Source organism: Lactuca virosa, chromosome 9, assembly GCF_052849685.1.
Source record: "Lactuca virosa cultivar CGN04683 chromosome 9, Lactuca_virosa_CGN04683_v6, whole genome shotgun sequence".
NCBI classification, from domain to species: domain Eukaryota; kingdom Viridiplantae; phylum Streptophyta; class Magnoliopsida; order Asterales; family Asteraceae; genus Lactuca; species Lactuca virosa.
In genome coordinates this window covers 42,270,532-42,289,554 of record NC_136434.1, presented here as the reverse complement: position 1 = coordinate 42,289,554, position 19,023 = coordinate 42,270,532, and the positions used below count along the sequence as shown (strand labels likewise).

The 19,023-nt window shown below is 39.9% G+C and overlaps 1 protein-coding gene across 1 annotated transcript; it reads right to left on the bottom strand.

Moving 5' to 3' along the window:
* Positions 1 to 133: 133 nt before the first annotated feature.
* Positions 134 to 4,905, bottom strand: LOC145136756 (splicing factor PWI domain-containing protein). Its single transcript, XM_079070870.1, has 12 exons — positions 4,759 to 4,905; positions 4,535 to 4,624; positions 3,729 to 3,851; positions 3,455 to 3,622; positions 3,289 to 3,378; positions 2,968 to 3,158; positions 2,787 to 2,843; positions 1,932 to 2,708; positions 1,623 to 1,829; positions 1,400 to 1,486; positions 970 to 1,038; positions 134 to 888 (listed from the first exon to the last, which is right to left on the bottom strand). Exons 1-12 carry the CDS (start codon positions 4,777 to 4,779, stop codon positions 375 to 377), a joined length of 2,394 nt encoding a protein of 797 aa, XP_078926996.1. The 5' UTR covers positions 4,780 to 4,905; the 3' UTR covers positions 134 to 374.
* Positions 4,906 to 19,023: the final 14,118 nt, after the last annotated feature.

The following is a 19,023-nucleotide window of genomic DNA, read 5'->3' as shown; positions in this document are numbered from 1 at the left end:
GAGCCCAAATCAAACAAATGTCATAAGTCTACACATCCAGATGCATATTTTTAGGATAATGAACAAATGACATCATATCATGTATTTAACTATTTCCACAGATCAATCTATATCCAAACAAGCACAAGAAAACTAAGTCCCCAGCAAAAAGGAAAACATTTATTACCGGCAAACTTAGCAGAAGGAAGTCAGCACGATGAATATCCTTGAATTCCGTTCAGCTGTCATCAGCAAAGACAGACAAAGAGTATTAAACAGTTATCAACAATACAATACACAACCAAAATGCAAATGTCATGTCATAGGGAGAAAGAAAACATAATATTTTAAAGTTTTTTAAAAACAAAAAGAAGCATTGAAAATCAACAACAAAACTAATGACCAATGCTGCCCTTTTTAGCTCTGAGAGATTCAAGAGCTTTTTCCCTCAACTCAATTTCAAGTTTCTTCTGATCAGCATCTTCCTCATTTTCATCTGACGAAGGAGAAACATTCCCGCTTGCTTTCCTGCCTTTCTGCTTTTCTGCCTTCCTGCGACGTCGTTCCTCGCGTCGTTTGCGCCTTTCCTCTTTTTTCAATCGTTTCTCCTCTTTGCGTCGTTTTTTAGCTTCCTTTTTGTCTTCTGTGTGAGAGTCATCATGACTATCATCATCATCATCTGATGTCACGTCTTTCTTTTTTGACCTTTTGCGTTTTCTCTTTCCACCATCACTTTCATCCGACCCACCAGAATCCAATGACCCACTTTTTTGCAACTTTGCTGCTGCTGCTTCCTTATTATCATCACCAGCTTTATACCCTTTTTCAGTTGCTAAAATGTCCTTACGGCTTCTCGGGGGATCCTCTGTAACTTCATCCGGGTATTTCCTCCTTACATCATCGTTCTTGCTAACAAATTACAAAATCACAAAAAGATTACAATCCCTTTAATGGTTTTTTTATATTTATACTAGCTAGTTAAAGAAAAACCTCTTTCGGTGATGACTAGTTAACTTTTCAGGAGAATTTTTGTTCTTGCCATGTTTCTCTTCCTTCACTCTGCATAACAAATTACAAAGATACACAATTATACATCCTTTCAAGTACAGGCTAAAAGGGAAACATATCAATAAGGATATGAAGGCTTTTATACTACACATCTAAACCTAGTGAAAAGTTTCATGGAGGCTGAAAATAGCCATTAAAGAAGACATAATTTGGTGGGATGGGACCCACTCAACCTACAAATTTGTCTTCCCATGCAAATTCAGCCAATCTAAATGTACCCACTAAGATTGGTTTTTTTCCGTATGCTAAGGACACAAGTGGAAGTAATAAATGGAATGAGTTCTCTCTTGAATATGTTAACTGTTAAGTAATTAAACTTTAGAATATAATATTTAATGAATATAGAGCCAACCTGGAAAAGGTCCTTTCTTCAACCTCAACAATATCCATACGGTCCTTGGTATCCATAGTTTCTTTCTGTCTCCTTGGAAGTATAGGGCTGTTGTCAGAAAACAATATCATCTATTATATGGTTTTACATGACTACTGTCAGCAAAATTTGACACATGTTAAAGTAACAAATTAGATATATAATGTTACACTATAATGGAACATAGATATATAGCCTGCAATACCTCCTCTCGACACTAGGACTTCTGGCAGCAGGTGGGGGAGATACAGAACCCAAAGGAGAGCTATGTTGTGGCGAAGATAAAGCTGGCCCTCCATTATGAGAAGCTCTCCTGCCCTTTGGATCTCTTTCCAAAGACCTTCCTGCAACAGGAGGTGGAGCAGTCTCTTTTCGTGGAGCTTGACGATCAACAACACTTCTCTGAACACCTCTGCAAAATTGCTCCATGGGTTCAGAACCATGTAAACAAAATATGACAAGCAAGAGTAACAATCAAAGAAATGAAATAGAAAAATTTAGAAGTATCAAGAACCTGTGTCCATCTCTAGGAGATTGTACAGGTGATCTCTGTTGTTGACGCCTTGGTGATCCCCTGAAACTTTTCAGGGGTGTAGCACGTCTAGGGGAAAGAGAAATTTGCCTTGATGGGGAAGAAGACATACTTCGAGGACTTGGAGGGGATCTTTGACGGCTGGGAAAGGCTGGCCTACGCCTAACTGGCGAAGGAGACCGATGACGTGGAATTGACGGTGCTCTCTGGTATCGCCGCCTTACAGGAGGAGACGGGGACCTCCGACGAACCGGTGAAGGAGACACCGACACCTGGCGTGGCGGAGGAGACGCAGAGGATTGTGACCCGTGACGGAAAGGAGATCTTGGCCTGCGTTGAAACGGAGACGGAGACCTTCGCCGGATCGGAGAACGCGACCTTCGCCTGACCAGAGAACGTGACCTGCGCCTGACCGGAGAACGTGACCTTCGCCGGAGTGGAGAGCGGGACCTTCGCCGGAGGGGAGAACGTGATCTTCGCCGGAGGGGAGACCGTGACCTCCGGCGGATGGGAGAGCGGGACCTTCGCCGGATGGGTGTGCGGGACCTACGCCTTATAGGTGAGCGTGATCTGCGCCACATGGGAGACCGAGATCTGCGTCTCACAGGGGATCGCAGCCTTCGCCTTGCAGGTGAAGGTGAGCGTCCACGTGGGCGTGGTGGAGGGGATGGGGAATGCAAACGTGAGTCAACTCGGCGCCTCCTTTCAGAAGAAACCGAACGCCTTGAAGGTTTAGGAGATGCTGACAAGCTTCTGGACCTGAGATATGTTATGTATTAAATGAAATATATATGTATATATAATAATCATGGATAATAATTTTGGATGGATGCAGACCTTGAATGACTTCTGGAATTAGAGAATGACTTGCTAACTGATCTTGAACGTGTACCTCTGCACAAGAAACACAAAATAAGCAGTTAGATACTAAAAATCGACTCAAGCATGATGGAATGGAACAACAATAAAGACAAACAATGCAAGATATAGAAGTTTAGGTAATAATGAGAATACATACCGAGGTGGTGAGAGAGAATGACAAGGTGAATGTGGAGAGCGGGTGGTCCTGGGTGTTGCTTTTGAGCCATTATTCCTATCATCAGTCCCTTTGTCATCTACTGCTGACCATTTGCTAGAATCTTTAGTGCGACTCCTTGAGTGGGGCTCCAATGTAGCAGCAGCAGCAGCAGCAGCATCAACCTCTCTGTCCTACAGTAGTTTGAGGAAAGGACATGAACCCAAATAATTGCAGAAGCAAGCTGAATGTCATGAGAAAACCATACGTCAAAACCAAAAACTTGACTCTACGCTAACTAACTTGCATGGAAAGAATTACTACCATCTTCACTCTTTCTTGTTCAGCCTCCCGCTCACGCCCTTCTTTCTCTTTTGTTCTCTTCAATTCTCTGCTTATACGCTCTGTATCCTCCTATATACATCATGCTATAGTTAGAGGACAGATGATATACAAAAAGAAAGCATACCTTTACAAAAAAAAAAGGTACCTGCTTCTTTCGAGTTTCTTCCTCCTTGGCATCCAAGAACTGTTGAGGGACACCACTGGCATTATTCTGGGCACTCAGAAGATGTGTCCAAAGCTCCTTCATAAATTTCCCTGTATTTTTCTCCATAAACCCAGTAAGTGAAATTTGAATCTCTTTGCCATTAACTACCTGCATACAACAAAACATGTAACAGATTGTCAGACTTCTTATAGCAGCACTAATTCTGAATACAAAGACTTAAAAAAAAAAGTTCAAAGTAAATCTTATATGGTACCTTCTCCTCTAAAAGTCCATAAATAAAGTTGATCAGAACTTCATCTTCAAATCCAAGAAGTTCAGTAACCCTGTGAGCTATCCATGGGCGCATGACATCCATCTTGACCTTTGTCATGTCCACCTGAAGACAAGACCGAACTATTATCAAAAACAACTTAAGCACTAGAAAGCAAGATAACTATTTAAGTGTGTAATACAAAGTTATAATGCATTGAAATTATTTGCTTATCATGCTTGAATTGTATTGTCCCATGTTTGTAACCCTTCTGTTTTTAAATATCCCATAAAATTGCAACATCCTCATAGGAAAATTCCAAAGTCAAATTACACATTTTCCAGAATCAGCCTTTAAGATGTTGCGCTGTAAGCTAGTTAACATATTACAGTTAGAAAGTTCTAAGCTTTAATCTAATGACATATCATCCATCAGTGAAGATGCTCCTACCATTCCAGAAAAAAGAAAACACACAAATAAAAAAAAAAAATCCGACAAGCATTTTGACCCCTAATCATAAATCTATTATTTTCAAAGCTAAAAAATTGATACTGGTTTTAGCATACATCTAACATTAGCATTCCTATATTGGTAAAATTTTAACATGGTCGTCACTTCTTTCTCGAAATCACTCACTAAAATTTGGAAATTTGAACCTTTGATTGTTTTACCTCGGAGGTCAGGATACAATAAATTGACTCTCACGTACACTCAAGATAACTAACAATAATGATTCCCCGGTTACACAAGGCCCCCATACAAACAGGAACAAGGTAATGAAAACACGGATGATGTATAGATAAACGAACCAGATTTTCCAATTCAGGTGGAAACTTCTGCGATTTAAGAAGCTTAGCATGCTTGTTTGAGAAACGAGTGTCTTGATCGGCCGTAGTACCCTGCCAGAAAACAAAATCAATCAGTAATTTCATAACTTGAGCCACGAAGATCTACTCGAATCCTCTATATCAATAAGTAACTTAATCGAACGACATATTCATAATGAAATTGGTGTTATAAGTGAAGAACTAACCCGGAAGAAACCGCCTGACATCTTCTAGGGTTTTGAAATAGATGAGCCGAATGACGATGAAGCTGTGGTGTACTTTCCTCGAGTGAGTAACGAAGAACTGAGAACTAGGGCTACGAGCGGGATCTTTTTTAGGACATTTGTGGAAGGTGAAGGTACAACCCGCTACTGCATACGGAATAAAAGTGGGTTTACAAAGTGCACCTTTGAAGTTTGGAATAATTGCAAAAATTGTCCCCCAAGTCTTCAAAATAGACTTCATCCCCCGTATATCATATTCGCTCTTTTGGATGTTTTTTGTCATTTAAATTGGTGAAATAATTGTGCCTAAAAACAAGTTCCAATTTTTGTAGGTGCATAACAAAATTATCTATTCTTATGTTTTAAAGGACATGAAGAGGGTCTATCATAAGTTATTTTTGTACGTCCACTATCTATGTAAATACAAAATATTTAATATATAATTTTAAGAAAACCATAAAAATATATAATGTATAAACATCAAAGACTATAATTTAGTCCAAGGAGCATCATTATTTTTAGGGGTGTTCAAAACCGGATATCCGAAAATTCGGATATCCGAAAATTCGGATATCCGAATTTCGGATATCCTAAAATTCGGATAGTTGATTTTTGATATCCGAATCCGTATCCGAAATTTCGGATATCCGGATATCCGAATTTCATTAATTTTAAATAAATAAATAAACCCTCCAAGAACAAGAACGTTTCCATGCATTTGTTAGGTATAATAAGACTTCATTTGGTCCGGTTAAATGCAAGTTACCTCATGATACCTGAAGATCTTAAGAAATCAAACTCAAATTACTAAAATCAACATAAAAAAGGTAACATTTATACCATCCTCACTTTGCGTACCAAGTAAAAATGTTAATAATTTATCTTTTTGAATTTCAAATGAAAAAACTCAATGCATTAAAACTACTTTTAATAATTTTTTATATTATATATTTCGGATTTCGGATATCCGAAATATCCGAAATTATCACATTTTAATATCCGTATCCGAATCCGAAAAACCGGATATCCGAATTTCGGGTATCCGAATTTTCGAATATCCGATTTTTCGGGTATTTTCGGATCGGATTTTCGGATTTTTCGGATCGGATGTTCGGATGCGGATATTTTTGACCACCCCTAATTATTTTAGTTGGTTTCCTGATGTCTCATTAGTCATTATTTGAAGTCATCGACTAAGGCTAAATGGCTAACCAATATACACACAATGAACAAGTTCGTTGTTCACAGTGGCAAGAACCACGAGCACGAACACCACTCTAGGTGTCCGTGGTTGGGCATGTTTGTTGGGCTATATTTAGTGGTTTATGCTTTGTTTTGAATGTATTATGTTGTTCTCGGTTTTGCACTGAAATCACCTAGTGATTTCGGTGGGCTTGGTGTGTTCTCGATGGGCTTATTATATATGGGCTTTAGGTTATCGGTTTAGTATATATATGGTCTGTGTATAGTCGTTCAATAAGAATGCGTTTTTGGTGAATACTAGTGATTCACGGCTGAAGTGTGATTGAGTGTATTTGACAGTTATTCAATAGAATTGTGTGCATTCATGTTATTAAAACGTGTTCTTGGTATATCTAATTCATTGTTTCGTATCATTGTTTGATCAAGATTCTGCACTAAATCAAACGATTGCATTGATACTTTGATAGATCCGAATTCAGGGACTTACAAGTGGTATCAGAGCACTCAGATGATGTTCACTGCTTTTAAGTTAGTATATTGTCTCCAACATATATCCTACTCTCTATGTTAGTCATATGTTGTCCCCTCTGCGTGATCGGTAGATCCGACCTGGGACACAACATATGCATTCCACAATGATTATTTACTCACCAAAAGTAAAGGATTCCGAAGAAATTTCCTTGATTACCGGGGTATGCCATGATGTTACATCCCGTTTAAAATAGAATAATTAAATAATAATCCCGGAACCCCGAGAAGTAATTTTATTATTATTTTATATTATTATAATCCAAAATCAAATAATAATTAGCGGGATATTGGTTTCGGGAATCCAAATGACAAGATTCGAATCTCTGGGGGTTAAAGTGTAATTTCGGGACTTATTTTGTAAAGATTTTTAGTAGTCAGGGGGTGTTTTGGACTTATCATGAAAGGATTTTGAAAACGGAGGGCTGTTAGGTAAATTCCGGACTTGATCTGAAAGGAAATTCAGAAGGCAGGGTATAAATGGTAAATATTAGACTTTCTTTGAAGAGATTGGGAATGGGAGGGTCCAGTTCTGCCATTTTCGTTATAAGTTTGCATGGGGACGGGATTTAAGACCCGATGCCCCCATACCCGTCGGAGGGACACCCCATGTAACCCTAACCCTAATATTTCCTCCCAGCCGCCACCTTCACTTCCTCATTTCGGCGCCGCACCACCACTCCGTTCCTCTCTTGTTTCCGACCACCGATCCACCGCTGTGCCAACCCGTTGAAGACGAAAGCCACCTTTGGACGTCATGGCAGCGGGAGATCGGAAGTAACTCACCCCGGGGCGTCGCTGATGCTAATTCCGGTGGAAGCCGCCACCCACTTCGCGTCTTCTTCTGTCCGCCACCACCATTGTTGAGGTCCCAAACTAACCACCGGCGACTCCTCGCGACTCCGACGACGGGCCTGAAGGCCGGTACCGCTACTTTTGTTGCATTTTTTCCTCCGTCGTGTCTTCTTCTCCTTCTTTCTGTCACCATCCGTAGCTGATGTCGTCGTGCTGCTGTCGTCGATCGTACCACCGCTGTTGTTGTCATTGTTGGACTATTCCGTCAAGAGGGTGGCAGCATTCATGGTTGTAATGCGGTTGCGTGTGTGTTTTCTGTTGAAAAGGAGTCACGAATAACCACCATGGTGGTTGCCGCTGATGACGTTACGTTTCCGACCGGCCGCCGCCAACTGCCATTCTTTCCGTCGCCACCAGCCACCGTGGAAGGTGTGTGTGTGTGTGTGTGTGTGTTTTGCTATGTATTTAGCTCGGGAATCTGTCAACCAACAACTGGAGTTTTATCCGCGGGACTTCAGCAGTGTGAGGTGAGTTTTCCTCACTATACTCAAGGGTCGAAGGCACCAAGGCCGACCCTTTAGATTTTTATCCTGATATGATATGCTAGTATGATCTGTTAGATCGGTATCCTGGTAGATAGGATGGTATATGCTATTATGATCTGTTAGATCAGTATCCCGGTAGATAGGATGTTATTATGCTGCTATGATCTGTTAGATCGGTTTATCTGTCTATAAACTGTTATGTGATTATTTGTTATATGTGCACATGTTTGATTGGTGGTTGAGGCTTATCTGCTTTGTGCGAAAGCCAATAGACATGGGCATTCCAACCCGATGGTTGTGGGCCGTGAGTATTCCATCCCGAGGATGATTGGACTCGTACTATGTGGGCATTCCAACCCGATGGTTGTGGGCCGAGGGTATTCCATCCCGAGGATGACTGGACCCGTTATATATATATATATATATATATATATATATATATATATATATATATATATATATATATATATATATATATATATATATTGACATTCCAACCTGGGGTATTCCATCCGGATGGATGACTGGACCTGGAGGTTGATTGGGCCTGGGGTATTCCAACCCGATGGTTGATTGGACCCGACATATTTGTCAGTGTATACGGTGAGACTAGGATGCTTCGTGCGTCAGTCAACAGGCCTGGGGTATTCCATCCTGATGGATGATTGGGCCCATAATATGTTGGTTTTCCAACCGGACGGTTGAGGGCCTGGGGTATTCCAACTCGATGGTTGGCTGGACCCATAGTATGTTGTTTGTGATTATATGTGTATTGTTGTGTGTATGGGTATTTTGGGGGAACTCACTAAGCTTTGTGCATACGGTTTCAGTTTATTGTTTCAAGTGTTTCAGATGTTTCGGCAAGGCAAATGTGTGACCGTACACATCCTCGTGTTTTGGACTTACGGTTTCTGGGATACTCTAATATTAAACTATTTTGAAAACATTTTGTAATAACTAATGACTTTTGGATGTTTGAAAAAGTTTTAAATTTGCTTAATTTTTATGGGTGTTACACATGAAGTGGGGAACATGTTCCAGTGTACTAACATTAACTGCACCCATAACTAAAGGTTGACTGGTAGATTTTATTGGCTAAATTTAAGTGGACAACAATATCCTTGGTCGTCGTCAGACAAAATGATATATCTAGGAATATAATAGTCATATATTGCCACTCATGATTTGTCCTCAAAAATGTCCTATGTGCTTAAGTGAATCACAATATCAATGATCGACGAGAGCTTTTCATGAACGTGTGTGCTGATAAACCTCATTAATTTGCTTCATAACGTTTGGTCCCAAAAGTTTTTGTTTTATTAGAATCTGTTTATTACATTTTTGTTTTTATTTAAATTTGTACATATTTTCACTGTTATGCACAAATTTAGGGGGAGAAATTATTGAAAAAAAAATGTTTAATTTTATTTTTATTTTCGTATTTGGTTTTTGAAACGTAAAATCGAAAGAAATCATTTTATTAAAAACGAGTATTTTTCCTTGGGTCGAAATCATTTAGGTGGACCATCTGGGCCGATTTTTCGGTCATATATATATATATATATATATATATATATATATATATATATATATATATATATATATATATATATATATATATATTGTTTTCGGTTGGTTAGGGTTTCACACCGAAAAACCCCCAAACAGTCGTCGTTGTTTTCTCTCCCAATATCTTCGAGATTTTCTGCTAAAATCTACCCATTCGTTGTTTCTATTGCAAATTGTTCGGTGAATTAGGTAGTTTTTTGGTTTTCGATAATGGTAATGGTATTTAAGTTGTTTTTGGTGTACTCGGTTTCACAGATTTGCAGGTTTTCGAATGGATTTTACGAGGTTTCCGACGAACTGCGTTGGAACAGTTTCCGATGAGATTTCTGGTTTTCGGTTCAACCCGGATTCGACCGAGATCCGATGAAGATCCGACCCAATCTGACTGAAATCTAGGTTCTCGGCCGAAATCAACCAACGTTGACCGAAATCGTCTGGTCAACAAGTGATTTTGACCGAAATCGATCATCTTTGACCGAAATAGACTAAAATTTTGACTTTGACCTTGACTTTGACCGAAATCGGATTTCATACTCAATTTAATTAATTTTAAATTAGCTCTCACTTGGCTAGTTTGGTGCAGATAAATGGCAGAGCAACTTAAATTCGTAGACTCTAACAACATTGTTGGATATCTCATGGATCCTCCTGTTGCTCATCAAGAATTCAAATCCATGATGGTGGGTTTGAACAACTACAGGATCTATCAACCCCTTCGTGCCAATCCAGTCATTCACAGAGACCTGATCACTAATTTCTGTAAAAATGATTCGATCAACAAGCTAGGAGCAAATGGAGCTGGTACAGTGGAATCTATGGTGAAAGGAACACAAGTGATTATCTCTGAACAAATTATCTAAGAGGTACTCGAATTTGGTGATGCATCCGCATTCCCAATTAAGTACTCTGCTGATCGTGTCAAGGAAGTTCTGGAGAAAAATGTGTTATTAAGGAAACTATCCTCCCACTATCCAGAAGCTACTGCCACCCTACTGGAGGTTCCTGGCGCACTTCTTTGTGAGTTGCATTTCCGGAAGAAAGGGAGGCTATGACGAAATCAATCAGACTGTGACCTCAGCCAATGTTGCTCTAGCTATGGACAGGGATTACAACTTCTCAAAGTTCGTCTTCGAAGAAATGAAGAGCAACCTCCTGGGAAAGAAAAATGACCTATTTTTTATGTACCCCATGTTCCTTTAAATGATTTTTAATGAAAAATATCCCCAAATCGAAAGGACCCCCGATACCTCGGATATGAAAGCTTTGGGTCCCAACACTTTTGGACTCATGAAGCAATCGAGAAAGTCTGCCAAAGTTGCTTATCAAGGATTAAAGGAGTTAGTTAAATTTGGAAAGTTTGCTGAGATTGAAGACACTCCTGTTGTTGGTTCAATAAATGTTGGGGTTGCCGACGAACACGTGGCGCCCAAACCAAAGTTTCAATTCGCCATTGAAGAGATTGAATTATCTGATGATGAAGAAGATCAAGAGGATCAAGAAAATGAATTGACAGAAAAAGAGTTTGAAGACTTTGTTCAGCAAAGTATCTCAAACCCAAAGAAGGATGCAGCTGTCACACCACCGGTTGTGACTGCAAGGGAAAGTGACACAACGGTGCAATCTTCTATATCGACACCTGAACAGATGGATGCTCTCATAGCAGAATTTCAGCAAACTGCAAGGAAGACACCCCAAACAGTTCATGTCGCTACTGAACCTCCATCTGAAAGTGATCCAGAAGACTCAGTCTACGCTTTACTCCCAAGGAAGCGAAAAAGAAGAGATCCAAGGCGGGGAGTGTTTATCACGGACGTAGTTCAAAAGAAATCTACACCGATTGAGCCTGGTTCTAGGGCTCAAGACATACAAAGCACATTCACTGAGACCTCTTCAGTGATTCAAGAAATACCAAGCCCGTTCTCTGAGCCCATTCCTATGGATCAAGATTTTAAAAGCCCAATTATTGAAGAAGAAGTCATACCTTCATAAGGAGATCAAGCTTCAGGAAGATCATTTGAAACACCCGAGCTGGACATCTCCAAATGCAAAAGTAAGTTGCCTGAATCTGAATTTGTTGATGTCGTTCGGCTTCAAGCGAATCTCGGTGGTTTAACTGCTCTATTCTTTGATCTGAAACATCGCTTATTTTCAGAAGTTTGGTGATGAATTTCAACCCTTGAGTGCTGAAGGAGAAAAGATCACTGCTTCTAGTTCAGGTTCCGCCAATCCAACTTCACAATCTTCAAGTGAAAGAGCTGCAAGACTTACTCCAGATGTTAAACTTGATACATTCTTATCTTATGGTTCTCTTTATGCTCAAGAAAGAATAGAGAAGCAAATTAGGGTTGAGCAGCTGAAAGGGAAAATGCTCTTGATGAAGAATTTATATCAAAATGTTCCAGGTGATCACCCTGAAATGTTCTTCAGGGAAACTGGGAAGAAGTTCACAGACAAATATGGTGATCGTCCTGGCATCATCATGTGGGGATACGATGTTGAAAAGAAGATGTGGATCGTGAAGCAAAAAATGGAATAATTGAATATTATGATAGGAAAGTCGACATCATGTCCTGGACAAAAGTTGATCTTTCAGAACTCATCCACGCACCTTTCCACAATCCAACCAATGATACCATGGCATGGTCCTTTAAAAATTTTATTGATATTAAAGCGAAAAATAACTTTGAAGACTTAAAGATTGCTTCATCGTTTACTAAGAAGGCCAAGGGTGTCATTGATTCACGCACAAACAAAACAATGGTGAATGTCATGTGGCCACCCACAAAGCAAGCCAAAAGGATTCCTCTTCCCAAGCGCTTACCTGAAGGCACTTTGGATACAATATAATTATGGGTTTATGATGAGGCTACTACAACGGTGGTGATCAAGTTGAAGAAAAACTAGTTTCATATTGTTGATCCCAAAGATTTGTTGAAGTTTGGAGAACGTGATATCCACACTTTATCAGACCTTCATATTATCGTAGAGAATGAACTTTTGATTGGAATCTTATAAGACTTCCAATATTTTCCGAGCGATTCTAAACATAGTTTTACTTCATTTCTAGTAAAAACTATCTGTTAGAACTCAACGCTCAAATTACATAATATTTCTTTATATTATTCACTTTTAAAATTACATAACACGATAATTGAACGTGTATGTTACAGCTCAATAGCTCAAAAAGAGTTAACAAAGGTCTTAACACATGCATAATCCAAGATACTGATGGGTTTTGAGCATTACAACAATCCTATGATGCACATGCAAACCCTAAAGCTTTGGATCTAGTTTTTCTAATTATACATGCAATAATCACCCAAAGCTTGTAAACCCTATATCTAGCATACAAAAAATCGAAATCCACATCTAATGAAGAGTTAGGATATTACCTTTCAATTGTAGCTTGATAACCTTGAGCCTTTGAGAACTTAACACCTCAAATGTGATGCCTCTAATAGATCACAAACACCAAGAAGCAAGTTGGAGAATATGAGAGAGAGAGAGAGGGATGCTAAAATCGACTCTAAGAATCCTTATAGGGTTTCTGGTAGCCGAAAATAGGTGCCAAAGGGTTCCTTATATAGGTGAGGAATTAGGGTTTCAGTCAAAGACCTAATCTGGTTGCTTAAGCTCTAAGCAGCCCACAAGATCCTTCCAGAACCTAGCCTGGACGATTTCTATATGGGCTTCCATATAAAATCGTCAATCTCTTATTTAAGAGATCCTCAGCCCATATTGCAATTATCTAATAATTACAATATCAGTCTCATTAATTTAATTAATCTCTTTTGACCACAAAATTAATTCTAAATTAATTCTTGACCAATATTAATTAAATAATATGATTTATCTTTTAATATATTATTCACATAATATATTAATAAATCATAATTAACCTCTTTCTCCATAATTCATCCAGTCAAGTTGCTTTGGTGAAGGCAACCCAAAAGGACCATGCTACAATCGGGTCAAGTACATACCAAATATAGTTATGGGCTTAGACACTTAATCCAACAGATACACCATAAAGCTTGCATTTTTTTGAATAAGGGGACCAAAAGAAGCCTAGATCTAACACCAAAACTTATGGAATGAGTCAAGAAGCTCATCAATCACTCAAAGGACTCGAAAAACATAAAATAACAACATAACTAGATCTAACATCATGGATCATCAATATGTGAGCTTTTTACCTCAAAAAGCTTGCAAATGATGAGCTATCCCCGAATCTTCAAGCTCAAGACGCTTCTCCAAATGGCCCTCTTCTTCTTCTCCTTCACAAATCACCAACAAACACTATTTAATGCTCAAAACTCACAAACACACACTAGGGTTTCGATTTCTGGACAAAGGAAGGTGGAGGTTGGCTAAACATGACCAAATGAGGCTATCATAAGGTTTAAATAGGGTGCAAACCCTAAAAATTAGGGTTTCATTAAAGCTCACGTACGCCCAACTCGCTTCTAGCACTTAGTAAGTACTAGGGAATGAAAAAGAGGTTGGCTAAACATGACCAAATCGATCTGAAAAACTCTTTTTCTTGGAGCCTTCGGGCGCTCCGGAACTCGCTTCTAGCACTTAGTAAGTACTAGGGAATGAAAGTGAGGTTTTGGGGGTAATGGGAGAGAAAGAATGGTTTTGGTGTGAGTTTTGGGGGTGATCTACGCCTCTACTTATAGGCTGTCTAGGGCCTCTCACGTCGTGAGACTTAGTTCTCACGTCGTGAGCTTTGCGTAGGCACCAAGGCTTCGCCTGGTGCTGACACGTGGCGCCGGACACAAGTAAACACAACCAATTTTTTTAAAAAAAATTATAACTTTCGCATATGAGCTCCGTTTTTTACGTTCTTTATATCCACACGTAGGTATTGACAAGATCTACAACTTTCATTTGGACTCCATCGGATAATTCTTGACCGATTTTAAATTTAACAGTATAAGAAGATTACACTGTTAAACGACCGTGTAAAATTCATATCTTCTACATACGGACTCCATTTTCGACTGTCTTTTTATCGTTGAGTTCCTTTTAATGAGATCTTCAATTCTCATTTAAGTTGTGTCGGCTAAAAATCAATCGATCTAAAATTCGAATTACGGGTTGTGCATTACTATGCTAAATCTTAGAAAATTCATAACTTCCTCATACGAAGTCAGATTTGGATGTTCTTTGTATGAACGCTCTCGGTTTAACGTATACTACGACTTTCGTTTAGACCGCTAAGGCTAAAAAGTGTTTTGTCAAAAATTCACTTTTTACGTTACACGGTGCCGTGTCGGTTTAGCCGTAAAACTTCGATAGGTCATAACTCCTTCATTTTAACTTTGATTTCGGCATTCTTTATATCTCCGGAATCCATGTGACGACCACTACAACTTTCTTCATAGATATCGGGTTTATCTAACATTTTATTTTTGACGCTTATTTTCATTCTTAATTTATTATATCATTATAATCAAGTATAAAGCACATAAATTCACATAACTCACATAATACTCAAATAATTCCTTTTTATTACTTCAAAATAAGTTACATTTGTTTACCCTAACTATTACATCATCATACTAATGCTTAGCCTGGAAACGCGGGCGTTACAGTAACCTTTCTAGATCTAGGCTTTTAAGCAGTTTTCTCCATGTTCAAGATGGTTTGAGTGGATGGATTCTATAAATTTGGCAACTTTATGGATCCTTGAGGTCCCTTTGTGGTATCGTGTTCCAGATATGAGGTTTTATAGAGTTCCGATTCCATGCATGAGGTTTTGACCTCATTTCTACCATTTTTGACCTAGCTTGAGTTCAAGACATACATTGGACATGCTTGTCCCCAAAGAAAGGATTTTTATGATGCTTAACAGGTTAAGGTCTTAATATATTAAGCTGTTCAGAGCAGTTCCCATGATGTGGTGATATGCTCACCATGACGTGGAGGAAGGATTCTCGCGGCTGTTTTTTTTCGTGAAGTTGCCACGACTTGACACGTGCATGGCCACGACGTAGTGGCCAGCTGTGTTGACGTTGACTTGACCATTGAATTTTGACCGAGTTTGACATTTGTTCTAATTTATAGGATTGATTTGTTGATTAAGGTGTGAACTTTGTTGGGTGATAGTCGGCTTGCGGTTCTGTCCAATGTGAAGAGTTGAAAGAGTAGCAGTGTTTTTCTAGTTCTACATTTCAGGTGAGTTTCTTCACTATATTATGTGTTATGATGTATATCCTTGCATGGTATGATACAAGGGGTAGTGATATGTTAGTTAGAGTATCGGTAGGTCGGGTATCGTCCAATTGAGTGCCTAGGGGTTATATGTAGTCATCTAGGATAACTTGAGAACTCTTGATCTAGGCTTCCTCGTTTGTTCCTTGTTTGGTTGTGGCTCTAGAGTGGGATCACCTGTTCGACTTTCTATCTCACCTCTGATTATATATAGTTATGCATTCATTGGTGATCTGCCAGTTGTGGCGTAGTGTATTGTATGAGACCTTGTATGCGGAAACGGACTATTAGACAAGTAGACTAGTGGAGACAATTATATGTGTTAATGTTATTATTTGATTATTTGTTTGCATTACATGTCGACATATCTTGTGGTGGGTTGAGTCGGTCCTGCTCCATGCGGTAAGCCAATATACATGGGGCAGGTCAGTGGTGTGTTGTAGGCCAGGTGCGGACCAATTGTATGTTGTAGGCATGAGAGGCGGGCCAGTCATCGACTGAAGGCCTATATGTGTATACTTGTATGTATATTTTGGTGTGTGGTATTTTGGGGGAGCTCAATAAGCTTTGACTTACAGTCGTGGATTAAATATTTTTCAGATACCATTGATGATCGTGGGAAGGTGAATGCATGTTTTTTAGGTACCATTTATGATCGTGGGAAGGCGAAGACAGGATTGTACACACTCATCAGCAATATTGGAGTTCCTCATTTATTATATTATTTTGATTTTCAGATAATAGTATTTTGAACAATGAGTTTTCTTAGCTTGGGTTTTATGAAAATGGCGTTTTACCTTCACTAAAAAAAATGGTTGTGAAAATGGGACGTTGCATTACATATACACATTTCTATTGTTTAATCCAAAAACCATGGATCTCAGCCAAAATACCCCACCAAACTATCAAAACCACAAGCCTGATAACGTATTTGTGCTAGATACAACGTCTCGTCAATAGCCGACCATGAGATCACCTCAAAGTGGTTTTATGAATTTGCTTCAAGGTGGTTCCCCTATCCAACAAAATCAACCTTTTCAACAATCATATCAACCATTCCCACCCTATCAACAACCTTTTCAACTACAATTCCAATCCGCTTTCGTATACCAATAACCTTTCCAAACATAACAAAAAGCACAACCCTCACAATCCCAACCACCGTATTCACCAGATTTTGTAGCCGAAACACAACCTTCACCACCAACCCGACCAAAAAAAAGAAGAAGACATGCGGTTACCACTCAAACTAATCAAAGCGAAAAGGTGAATTAGTTAAGAGGAGGAAGAGAATATAACAATAGCATGACATTCGGCTTCCCAAGACCCCCCGTACACGGAGATGCTCAAACAACTACTTGTGTTTTGGGCAAATGTTTGAACTTTGTTTTATGGTTTAATGGCAAATGAAATCCGAAATCCCGACAAAATTACTTCGAAGAGGCGCGATATAAGGCTAAAATGTACCAAATTTGGCGGAATCTACAATAATTTATCCAACCTACACAAAAGCGGGTCAAGCGAGTTCGATGTGTTTAAGGCGGCCATGGGTCAATACGAAAAAACAACAACACCCCACAAAGCTTTTCCATATCTCAAATTTGACTAAAGTTGAAGGATGTTGTGAAATGGGAAAAACTAAGAGCAAAAAATGATGAGGATTCTTCCGGTTCTGTAACGCCCCATTCTTGGTATGTAATTTAAATATTGAATTTCCTTCCTGAAGGGTTACTCGACGAGTCAGTAGCCCGACTCGTCAAGTAGAAGAGGGAATGCACGTGGACTTAGTGGGGCGACTCGGCGAGTCCATTCCCGTCTCGGCGAGTCTGCCAGTCTGGATGAAACCCTAATTATTAGGGTTTGTACCCTATTTAAACGTCCTTATAGCCCCCATCCCAGCCTCCAGCACCTCTAGAGCGTTCCCCCTCATAACCCTAGCCCTCCATTGGTGAGTTGAGTGATTCCTTCTTGATTTTGAGTGTTTTGGTGTATTCTTGGAAGTGTAGAAGAGAAGGAAAGAGAGAAGGTGCAAAGGAGAAGAAGGAGATCCAGAAGCTAGCTTCCATTTGCTACTTCATCTGGTTATAAAGCCTCTACCTTGTTCATTTTCCTAGTAGATCTTCATATATGCTGGTTTTGCTACTTTTGGGACATTTCTAGGTCCAAACTCGAGATTGGAGCTCCCTTAGGGTAGTGAACTATAGATTTGGACATCATTGAGCTCCAGAAGCTCAAAGTAGCTACCTTTATGCAAAGCAAGGCCTTGTTCCAAACCCTAGGTTCCCATTTCTAGCTTATTTTGGTGTTTTAGCTTCATACCTCTATGCATGTACGTAAAGTTGGCAACTTTACGTGTTATATCGGCCCTAGAAGCTCAGATCTATGAATTGGATGCACTTGAATCGATTAGAATCAACTGTATAGTGAAGACATGCATAGGACTCGACAAGTCGTTCATTGGACTCGGCGAGTCGGAGTGCAAACTCCCGATTTCTCCGATTTGAGAGTTGTGAGTTGAATCAGTGAGTGGAAGGGGACTCAGTGAGTTAGAACAAGGATCTGGAAGTAGAAGGACTCGACGAGTCTACGACCCGACTCGGCGAGTCGAGTCGCGAGTTAGAGAATTATGAGTTAGGGAACTCGGCGAGTAGAGTCAACCTGTAAGTTGACTCTAACCAGGACTTTGACTTTGACTTTGACCAGGGGTAAATTGGTCATTTACTCCATGAGGAATCATCAGTTGATTCAGAATGTTATGTGATTGTAGCCGGGGAGTCGCCGGAGCAGCGGACAGGGATTTCTCACTCGGGATATCAGCAGTCAGTTATACGAGGTGAGTTCTCCTTCAGTAAGAACGGGTCTACGACACCAAGGTCGGCCCGTAGTATGATATGATAGTAGCTGAGTGTGGGCGGGGCCCGTATCCTATCTTAGCAGAATGTGGGCGAGGCCCGTATCTCATAGTAGTAGTTGACTTGATGTATGAATAGTAGATTAGATTTACATGTTGTCTATGTGATACTTGTATGTTGGGTTTAGTAGTTGAGTGTAGGCGAGGCCCGTACCTCATCATAGCCGAGTGTGGGCGAGACCCGTATCTCGAAGTAGCTGAGCATGGGCGAGGCCCGTACCTCAGAGATAGTGGAGAGTGGGCGAGGCCCGTATCTCCTAGATAGCGGAGTGTGGGCGGGGCCCGTATCTCCCAGTTAGCGGAGTGTGGGCGAGGCCCGTATCTCCACGAGTATGGGCGAGGCCCGTATTTCCTAGTTGCATGCTATGTGTAGATGGTATGCGGTAGATTGGGCAGACTCACTAAGCTTTGTGCTTACTGTTTTCAGCTTTGGTTTCAGGTACTTCCACTAGCACTGGGAAGGGCTCAGGATGATCA